At 41.5% G+C, this 11,054-nt stretch overlaps 1 protein-coding gene across 1 annotated transcript; it reads left to right on the top strand.

Annotated features, from left to right (window-relative positions):
* Positions 1-304: 304 nt before the first annotated feature.
* Positions 305-10,431, top strand: DCAF12 (DDB1 and CUL4 associated factor 12-like protein). Its single transcript, XM_028315340.1, has 10 exons — positions 305-704; positions 1,187-1,343; positions 3,065-3,217; positions 3,976-4,097; positions 4,359-4,458; positions 5,305-5,455; positions 7,637-7,794; positions 8,249-8,405; positions 9,051-9,148; positions 10,112-10,431. The coding sequence occupies exons 1-10, from the start codon at positions 607-609 to the stop codon at positions 10,262-10,264; spliced, it is 1,347 nt and encodes a 448-aa protein (XP_028171141.1). The 5' UTR covers positions 305-606; the 3' UTR covers positions 10,265-10,431.
* The last annotated feature ends 623 nt before the right edge of the window (positions 10,432-11,054 follow it).

The raw sequence follows: 11,054 nt of genomic DNA on the forward strand, positions 1-11,054 counted from the left end.
AAATAATTCCGTTTTAATATTTAGTTTGGTTCTAAAATATTTGAAAAGCAACCAATTTATTATTAAAGCAACATAAAACAGAAACGAGTGTTTTGATTAACTACTTACATCGTGTTTTTATTGTAAAAAGTAAGGAATTAGGTATTTATTTTAAAACTATATGTAACAATTAATTAAAAACCTCTTATTACAAAAGTTTATTGGAATCGATAATCATTACCGGTTTCAATTGAATACGAATCGATTTATTATGTTACAAGTGTGTTACATGTTTTTTTTATATGGCAACATCACATCATTGACAGCCAGCTTTCCGTCAGTCACTCCGTCAGCGTAGTATTTTCATGCTAAAATTCAAGATTATTATTGAGATTTAGCGTAAATAAATCTTCAATGACCAAGTTTTCATGTTAACAAGTGTATCGCAAGTGCAAATAGTTAATGAGGCGGACGCAGGAAGCGTGCTATAGTTCGGACTCACTCATTGTAATGAAAAATGTCGACGCTGTATGGATCTACATACAACAGAACAAAACGAAAGTGACTAGTTGACCGTGTGTTGCTGGGTGATTATTCTCGTTCCTAGACCTAATTCCTGCCTTTAAAATGGCGCAGACCGTGAGGCGTGCCATTGAGGGCAGATACCCATCCTGTTACATACCAAGTAGAATAAAAGAAAGGCGAGCCAAAGCCAGGGCATTAAGGTAAGTTTTAAACTACTTCATCCAATTAAAACCGTGTTGTTATTCCCTACTCAGCATATGACCATGAAACTGCGTGGTTTATGCATTTATTTTTGCTGTGAAAATCCAGTGAGTTGTGTCCTCATTTCCATACAAAATTTCGTTGTATGTGTAAATCATCACTTTTAACACATTCGCGAATCAATGTGTGAGTAGAAAGTGGTTTTTATGTAATGAAACAAGGTTTTTTAATATGAAAAACATGTGCCAGCCTGCTTATATTGCCTTAAAAGCGAATAAAATATCAAAACACCATTGAATAGCAATTTTATTTCTACTCACAAAAGTATTCAGTATGGTATTTTAATAATCACTATTCAATTCAACTGTAATTCTAACATTTAAGTGACTTGTTGTTGTTATAATTTGTTTTCAATATCAGAACCTGTAAGTTTATCTATTTATTCCATCAGTGATATAACGAAATTGTAATTTCCTTGCAGATTAGAACAACAAAGAAAGCCAGATAAGCCGGAGGACTTTGTGTGTTACTCGGACAGCGACAGCGAAGAGGAAACACCGGCACAACAACACCGAACTCTCTGCACCTCATACAATTTTGTGGACTATGTCCGCTCTAGGGAAATATTGGCTCCAGAGGTAATTAAAACTATCTAGAATTCTAAACATAACTAATTTCATTTATTTAGTTTTAAGTTGTTTAATTGCAAACTAGTTTGTATCTTATCATTTAAAGATTTTTCTGAGTGAAGTCTCATGTTTTTAGATCATTTTAGACTTACCTCCTAGTCTGAGATTAACTAAATGATTTTTCATGTCATTGACCTCCTTTCTTTGGCAAAGGAATTTCTGAAGGAAAATCCTTTTTGTATGTTACTATTTACATCAAGCAATCAATTCATACCAGGTACATTACAAAAAAAAACTTGAACATGCATTAATATACATTTTAAGTAAAATTTTAAATAAAAAGATAAGTATTCTATGTGGGACACAACATACTAACATTTTAAATCTTCTCTAAGATCAAATTGTAAAAATTTATCTTAGTATCTTATTTATTTATATGAGATAAGAAATTAAACCAAACACTAAAATGTTAATTTCATCATCTCACAGCACAAAGTCAATAAAGAATTAGTAAAAGAGGTTCCTGCCTCGTCCATAGATGACTGATAAGTAATGATAAGTTATAGATGCTACAAATAAACAAATAAAATTATACTGATAATTATTATAGTCATTATGTGACTATAATGTTATTTATAAATAGCTATTTGTTTGTAAATAAATAAACTTAAAGTGACTAAACTGATACCATCTATTTCATCAGGAAATTGTTAATAGTAGTATATGTTCTGGTTTCTGAGATATTTCCAAAATAAATTAGTTTAGTACATACTTGTAATGGATGACATTCAGAAACAACTGTTGAAACTTCTTTTAAGTATCAAATTAAAAACAATAATAAATAAGAAACTAAACAAAAATTTATGAATTAAAATAGATTTTGCTTTAAATTAAACAAAATTATGAACTCAAGATTCAGAAAACTCATAGATGAGCACCGGAGCCCAAAACAAGCTATAAATAGCTCCAGTATTTACCTTTCGCGCGTTGCAAGGACGCAGCTTCGCTACATTGTTGCTAATCTTATCTGCTGCACTCACCGATGCCCTCAATTTGACACCAACAATTATGCCCAAAACAAAGCAAGGTTACACTAATTACTCTAATAAATTATGAATCGTTTACCTATTCAATCATTCATAGTTTGTTGTGCCCGTAATTTTGTGTATTAAATATTTCAATAATAGTGGAAAATTGATGTCGCCGGCTTGACATGCGAATTTTGATACGTCATTAGATTGAAATCGCATATTTATTACTCTATCTATTATTAATATGTAGTGTATGGCAGTTATATTCTAATGCAAAATATGGACGAAAAAGATGGCCCGGCTTACCAATGTTACACTAAATACGCCTGAATACTTGCGTAACTCAATATAAGTGAGATGTGAAGACTGAATGTGTATATTATTGATTTACAATTTGCAATGTTGCACTTGTTGTATCGTTACAGCCGCGGTCAGTGAACTCGTCCGTCGTACGTAATGCTGCAACTGCCCATACACTACATGTATTAATTCTCAATAACCCAATCAAATGTTGCACATGTTGTATCGTAGCAGCCGCGCACGCTCTAATACCCAATCACAATCTCGCACGTGTTGTATCGTTGCAGCCGCGCTCAGTGGACCCGTCGTACGCGACGCGACACTTGCTGCCACACGACATGTATTAGTTAAGGCTCTCAAATACCCAATCGTAATGTAGCACGTGATGTATCGTTGCAGCCTCGCTCGGTGGACCCGTCGTACGCGACGCGACACATGCTCACGCACGACATGTTCCGCGAGACGCCCGTCAACCTCGGCAACATGAACAAAGTGTTCTGCTCGCAGTGGCTCTCAGACAGGCAGGTCGTGTTCGGCACCAAGTGTAATAAGGTAAAATAAAATTTACTTTTTTGACTTTTCTGATCCACATTGATTGCTCTGATTCAGTTGTCCAGGATGGATGCAGTGCCTGATACCCTTAGATTGAGAATAGACAATATTGTGCTTTGTAATATGTATATCCAAAGATATTGTATCGCGGAAACGTTACTCATCATCACGCGCATAACAATATCGTTATCGCTATTTGATTATTATCTGTGGTGCGATCACTGCCGCCCCTATTTCGATCCGTAAAAGCGAGAACATCTCGCTCTCGCCACACGCAACTTTTCCCTGTTCGGTGTTTAAGAAAAATTTGTTTGCCTCAAATATTTTCATATGGCTTAGGCCCAGTTTTATGATTCATAGTTAAAATTACAAATTGTTAAATTTTGCTACTAATGGTTAAATATTAACAAAATGTTAACTAATAGTTAAAAAATGTACTAAAAGTCAAGCTATAGATGACCCACGCTGAACTGTCCCACCAAACTCAATGACAGGGGGGCGCTACCATCGTTCAACTATATGGTTTCCAACATGACAAAAATCTGAACCAGCGATCCGGTATTGACGGTGGCGCCCCACTGTCATCGACAGGACAGTCCAGTATTTTGGAACTAAAACCATTGTTCGAAAAACATTTTTTTCTGATATTTAACCACTTGTCATTTGACATCTGTCAAATTTGACCATTGGTTATTTTAACTACGAATCAAAAAACCGGGCCTTAGAAAACGACTTATTTATTTACTTGTAACCAACAGCTAATGGTGTATGACGTACGAACGCGGTCGCTGGACGCCATTCCCACGCTGCGGCCGCGCGCGCCGTGGGCCGGGCCCGACCACCAGACCGGAATCCACGCGCTGCAGATCAACCCTTCCAGGTACATAGTGCTTTGCTGTGGTTTTACCTAAATTTTGAGTCAAGGGAGCTGACTTAGGCAAGTCAGTTTCTTTTGGAAAGGGTGGGTCCCCTGCGCTTAGACACTTAAGTTCGTAATATAAGGTCGTTTTCTAGGGAAGTACTATTTCCAGGGCGGAGGGGGCTTACTGCCCTCATCTCTTTTGACAAAGCTACCATTCCTACGAACCTTGCTCTCCTACGAATATTAGACTAATAATCTATTGACTGTATTTTCTTTCAGAACATTATTAGCCACCGGAGCGAGAAACTCGTGTGAACTAGCCATATACAGCCTGCCCACTCTAGACCCGGTGTGTGTGGGGGAAGCGCATAAAGACTGGGTAAGCCACATTTGAAGAAATCTCAGAATCGCGTTCGGTCTTGAGCTTTGTGTTTGCTCCGTGAAGCGTTTTCGAAATCATAACTTCCACGTTCTGGATTTCCACAAAGACCGGTCCTGCGCCGCTCGCATCCAGGCACCTCCCGCGACCCTCACCAGATCGTCGGTCCACCTAGTGGGAGGCCTGCCCACGCTACGTCTTCCGGCTCGTGGGCGCCCCTCAAGAACTTTCTTGCCCCAGCGGCCATCAGTTCTTCGAGCTATGTGCCCCGTCCACTGCCACTTGATTTTAGCGATTCTGCTGTTCTGTATCTTGACATTATCTCGTGATCCGGTTTTGCGGGCATCGAGACACTCAAAAACGCGTAAGAATGGCACTCTTTACGAATATTACACATTAACACGGTATTACTTTACCATTACTACACACACACCTATACAAACAGTTTTATCTTTTTATTAGTATTCTTTTCATTAGTATTCTTAAACGTAGTCTTATCATCCTTACCGATTTCCCGCCTTTTGTATTTATCTGTGCACTAATACTATTATGTATGTTTAGAAAATATTATGCAGCTTACTATTTTATTTATTTTACCAATGGTCCGTGACCCTCACTCGGCATGGGGCACACTGAAAACCAGCGCCGTGGGCCACGGCATATGCTGAGTGGGGTCCCGTTGCAGTGGGCATCTTGTTGGTGGATGGGTGGCACTGCTCAGTTTACTCTTGTTTTTATTTTTTCTTGTTCCATTATTATGTGCCACTGTCATGTCTATGTAATTGCCTGTATTTGTGTGATGTCCATTGTAATAAATGTATCTTTCTTTCTTTCTTTCTGATTCAGATCCTGGACATGTGCTGGCTGGACGACGAGTTCCTTGTGACGGGGTCGCGCGATTCAAAGCTGGCGTTGTGGCGCGCGCCCGACGTCGCGCCACGATCCGCGCCGCAACACGATTATGTGGCCCCGCTCGCTATCAAGGAATGCCGCTCCGGTAAGATATAACAACTAAAGCCCGGTCCGTGAGCACGTATTTTGTCCAATGACCCCTAGCTACCCATACTTATCGCTCGCGCGTAATTATATTGCTTGATATAAGTCTCTCTGAGACTAACTCTATCCGAGTTCAATGAGGGCTATCGTTTTTATACTTAACAGTTGGCACCCCTTTTTTTTTTAATAGATTATTAGTAACTAGCTTTCTGCCCGCGGCTTCGCCCGCGTGGAATTTTGTCTGTCACAGAAAAACTTTATCGCGCGCGTCCCTGTTTCAAAAACCGGGATAAAAACTATCCTATGTCCATTCCCGGGACTCAAACTATGTCCCTGCCAAATTTCATCGAAATCGGTTGCGAGGTTTAAGCGGGAAAGCGTAACAGACAGACAGACAGACAGAGTTACTTTCGCATTTATAATATTAGTTGGGATTTGTTATTACACAAATTACTAATACTCCCGTTAGCCCCTCGTACTAAGCTAAATATGCTTGTGTCACGAGTGAGCTCACCACAATAGTCGAGCGGCGGCGGGGACCGAACCGGATCACGAGTCGGCCAGTCCGACCCCTTCACCGTTCGGCTATCGTGGCTTTTGACATTCCCTGGCGATTGACAGGACCTTACTCTACAGTGGCGCCATCTCGATGAGTGCAAATGCGATAGTCCTACCACTTTAGCACTCACCAGTTGGTGCCACTGTCTTCGCTACTAGCAAGTGACAGGACCTTACTCTACAGTGGCGCAAACTGGTGAGCGCTAAAACGATTGACGATGATTGGCATTAACAAAATAAGACCAGTTGGCACTTGCGCGGGTTACGTGACTCCAACCAGCTCTCTAGCTAATGTGGCGCCGCTCGCTATCAAGGAGTGCCGCTCCGGTAAAAGAAATAAAGCCCGGTCCGTGAGCACGTAGAATTTTGTCCAATGACCCCAAGCTACCCATCCTTATCGCTCGCGCGTAATTATATTGCTGTCGCGACTGTGACGGGCGCCCGTAGTGAGTGTGCGAGCGCGATAGCAACATAATTACGCGCGAGCGATAAGAATGGGTAGCTTGGGGTCATTGGACAAAATTCTACGTGCTCGACCAGACTATGTCTGAATCTAATTGGAATTAACAATATAAGAAGGCAGGCATGCGTTGCCAGTTGGCAGTTTAGCACTTGCGCGGGTCACGTGATTCCCAGCTGTTACACGACTATGTCGCGCCGCTCCGGTATGTAGCTCTGGTTAGATAACAGAGCTAAAACCCAATTCATTGACAGACAAAAAAGAAGACAAGCGTTACTAGTGGGCGCCTGTGCACTGCAGGTCACGTGACTCACTTAGTATCGATCGCCGTCAAGAAGTGCCGCTCCAGTGAGATATCAAAACTATCTGGTTCTCAAAACGTTGCCATTAAAATAGAGACAGGCGCTGCCAGTTGGCGCCAGCGCTGGTCATGTGACACGTAGCTGTTATACAACTATGTCGCGCGGCTCGCCATCTAGGAGTGCCGCTCCAGTGAGCTATGTCTCTCTGAGACTAACTCTATCCGAGTCCAATTAGCATTAACAATATAAGAAGGCAGGCATGCGTTGCCAGTTGGCACCCGCGTCGTTCACGTGACCTAGTTGGTGCCATGGCAGACAGCTGTCGAAAGTCACGTGACTCCCTTCTAGCGCCGAGGCAGTTGGTTAAGTAGTCAAGTGACTTTTGCCAATAGAGCCTAAGTTCCCTTTTTTTTCATATTTGACCCCACCGTTCATGTTACCTAATGTCAAGGCGGAAGGAAAGTGTTTTTGTAGTCTTGAAATCGCTGCCTATTCTCTATGATTCGTGCAACCACATCTATACCAGTAGGCACAGTTATTTTAATCAATAATAATAATAAGGCAGTTATCCTGAACACCTGTAGAATAGTCAGAAAATTTTTGCAAGTTCACGAAACCCCTAGCCAATTAAGACAGCTACCACCAGCACAAACGCAGCAACATAATAATTTAAATTAGGTACGAATATTGAATCGGGATTGCACTTGGCTTAGGCCTGTGTTTTCCTCTGATACCAGCCATGAGCTGAGACACAAAAGTGTAAACCGAAAATAATAATAATAAATACACTTTATTGCACACCAAACAAATAACATAACAGAAAGAAAAGGAACACACATCTATCTACGTATCCCCGCTGCAGGTCAGAAGGTGCGCGCGCTGACGTTCAACAGCCGCTGGCGCGAGATCGCAGCGCTGACACTGAACGGCTACATCCACGTGTTCAGCGCCGAGAGCTTCCGCCAGAAGCTGTCCCGCAAGCTGCCCTCCTGCCAGGACCTCGTCTGCCTCGCCACGCAGGTATGGACGCTGCGACTGCCTTAGGCCTTGTTCAGACACGCGGGTTGTTGGTGCTTCTTCTCACCCTCTCTTGGCGAGGCACATACGGTAACCGTATGGTTACGGTTCGACGCAAACTGTCTGAGAACTCATAAAAAAAAACTCATTTATTTTTGAAAATAGGCTTTTAAAAAGCACTTTTTAACTGCCCAGCAACCGCGCGGATTCCGATGTGTCTGAACTAGGCCTAATGCCCGCTGATAGAAGACACAGTTCCATGCGATCCGCTATGAATACGAAACCGGTCAGCAGTGCCACTCAAAACTCAATGTAATTCAGACTTAGATTCCAGCTTCTGATTGGTTGATGGGAAAAAAATAATCACAAGCTCAATATCTACTGTACGTACACTGTTGTTGAACATAACAATCATTTATATCTCTACCATTTGTCAATATTGTCCATTTATGTACAGGAAAGCGGCGTATACGCGATCGGTTGTAAATCCTACACGCTACTACTAGATTGCCGCACGCTACAGTCCGTGAAGAAGATCACGTCGCGCTACAACGGCTGCGGCATCCGCTCCGCCAGCTTCCGCGGCAACATGCTCACCATCGGCACGGGGCTGGGTACGTACACGCTACATGCGACTTCATGTGCTCTACACGCTACACGCGACTTCGTGTGCTCTACACGCTACACACGACTTCGTGTGCTCTACACGCTACACGCGACTTCGTGTGCTCTACACGCTACAGATTACGTCACGCTACAACATGTGCTTTATACGCTACACTGTGTCTTACACGCTACTGAAGTAATATATTTTTTTGCAATTAATTATGCTTTTAAAAAGCTGAATATTTAGCAGAGTACAGGGAATGGATCGCTTATAAAAAGACGATCCAGGCCGTCCTAACCCGTCTGGACATCGTACAGAGTGTAGGCTCAAGCCTTTGTTGTCCAGGTGGACATCAAGTCACGTTCCATTATCGTTTTTTAACTGTGAGAGTAGGCGCACACCGTTGATTTTTCGTCGGCCGATAGTTTAGTCAGGCAGTTGATCAGTATGGGCATGTATGGGAGTGCGCACACTACGCCGATTCGATTTGGCCAATTCTTCATACAAATTAAAATCGGGCACAACTATCGGCCAACTAAAAATCAACGGTGTGCGCCTACTCTAAACAGTCACATACTAACGCACACTGACAAGCGCTAACGTACACATCTATTTATGTACAATATTATAATGATTTTATATTTATTTTCAGGTCTGCTAATGTTCTACGACCTGCGGGCAGGCAAATACCTAGAAAGCAATATCCATTCGTCCAAGACGGTCACACTAAGGGCTTCCAGAGGCTATGTAGTGAGTTGCTTCCATTTTTCTAAATATTTGTACGTTTTTAAGTTCTCCCAGATAAAAATGCGCTCCTAGATAAAAATGATTCTGATTTTGATAAAAGTTCATGCGCCGAGTTCAGGGATTCACTGAATATTATACTTTGATCAAATACATAAAACATATCAAAATCAGCTGCGATTGCCGAGGTGGTGCAACTCGGCCTAAGTCTTTTTATTTTGTAAATTATACAAAGCTCTTGGCCTGCATCTTACAAGGTTTACGCGCGTCAGAAGTCAGCGGGGTTACTCCGAAAAACTGTATCGGAAGTTTCGAATGTTGCCATCCCTCTCACGCATAGCGAGATGCCAGCATGAGCAGGCCTGTTCATCTCCGCGAGTTTACATCGAAAACAAAACACGCACGATGGCCCACCTACAGGATACTATTCGACAAGGCCTCACATACGAGCGAACATTGACTCACGCACGCGTATTCTTGTGTATGATGGAAGAAAATAAAGAAAATGGTGTACTAAATACTGTGCAGTATTTAAATGCCTTAATAATAATAAAAGCACAGAATGTACTTTTTAAGTTGCCTCAAGACACAGAGGTAAATAAGTAGTTAATATTATTCATGCTAAATCATGTATTTCCTCTGCCATTTTCCGCAGTTTGGCACCTCACGTCACATCATTTTACCGAAGTCAGCCCTATAACTTCGGCGCAGTGCCGATCACTGAAGTTTGTTAACAAAATGGTGCTTGACTCTTGAGACAGGCTAAATTACACCGTATTGTTAATGACATTGAGCATACATTTTTTTTTAATACCTTCGCGAAGTAAAACTTCTGTACGTAGTACTTAGTATTATTCTGTGGTAGTACTTATTATTATTTTGTGGCATGAGCGACGGTGACAGATAGAATTACGTAAACCGCGTATTTTTCTGTAACCTGTCAATAACGTGTCACGTGTGTTTCTCCAGTTTCCGGACCAAGAAGAGGACGGTTACAACCAAGTAAAGTACGTGCCAGCCATCTACACACACTGCTACGACCACTCTGGGACGCGAATCTTCACAGCCGGCGGCCCGCTACCCGCGACCCTCGTCGGCAACTATGCTGGGCTATGGCAGTGAGCCCACCGCTGGCGTGTGGGCGTGGGCAACTAGACCACGCCTCATCCCAGCTGTGGGCTGGAGTATGAATGTTGATACCTAGTTAAAAACTTTATACTATACAGGGTGTTAGGTAAGTGGGTATATGAGCCGACACCAGCCCATGTTAACATGGGCATATAAATGGTATGGTGAAGTCAGAAAATTGATGTCTTCATTTTAATTATTTTAATTTTCATACAAATCGGATTTTATAAAATTTATTTTGTATGAAACATAAAAAAAAAAGATGATATAAAATTTCTGACTTCACCATACCTTTTATACCATATATTTTTTATTTTTTATTTTTTTCACCATATATTTTATGCTACTGTCGGCTCAAATACCCATTTACCTAACACCCTGTATAAAAATTTGTACATAAATTAAGATCACAATCTATCCCAGCTGCCGGTCTCTGGTTTAGTGATTCCTAGTTTAAATGTTTGTTAAGATATAAAAAATAACGCCCAAACCCAACTGTGGGCGACTGGTGGGCTATAAATACTACACAAAATCGAAAAGTCGCAACCCCAGCTGTGGCTAAAGAACTAAGCTGGGCTAATTATTCTAGATTAAAACTAAACAGCATAAAAGGAAAAAGACCACGCCCAATCCCAGCTGTCAGCTTTAAACCAAGCAAATAAATATCTATCTATTTATCTATCTAATCCCAACTCTGAGCAACTTTCGCAATGTATAGACATGTCAATATGTATAATGAAGTAACTACGAATCGCATGTGCCTCAATGTCAAACACAAATGTTA

This window comes from Ostrinia furnacalis, unplaced genomic scaffold (assembly GCF_004193835.3).
Source record: "Ostrinia furnacalis isolate ACB-3 unplaced genomic scaffold, ASM419383v2 OfSCF5103, whole genome shotgun sequence".
In the NCBI taxonomy this organism is placed as follows: Eukaryota; Metazoa; Arthropoda; class Insecta; order Lepidoptera; family Crambidae; genus Ostrinia; species Ostrinia furnacalis.

Coding starts and splice junctions, on each gene's coding strand:
- DCAF12 (XM_028315340.1), top strand. CDS start 607: ATGGCGCAGACCGTGAGGCGTGCCATTGAGGGCAGATACCCATCCTGT. Junction 3,218..3,975: donor TCGGCACCAAGTGTAATAAG/GTAAAATAAAAT, acceptor TGTAACCAACAG/CTAATGGTGTATGACGTACG. Junction 5,456..7,636: donor TATCAAGGAATGCCGCTCCG/GTAAGATATAAC, acceptor TCCCCGCTGCAG/GTCAGAAGGTGCGCGCGCTG.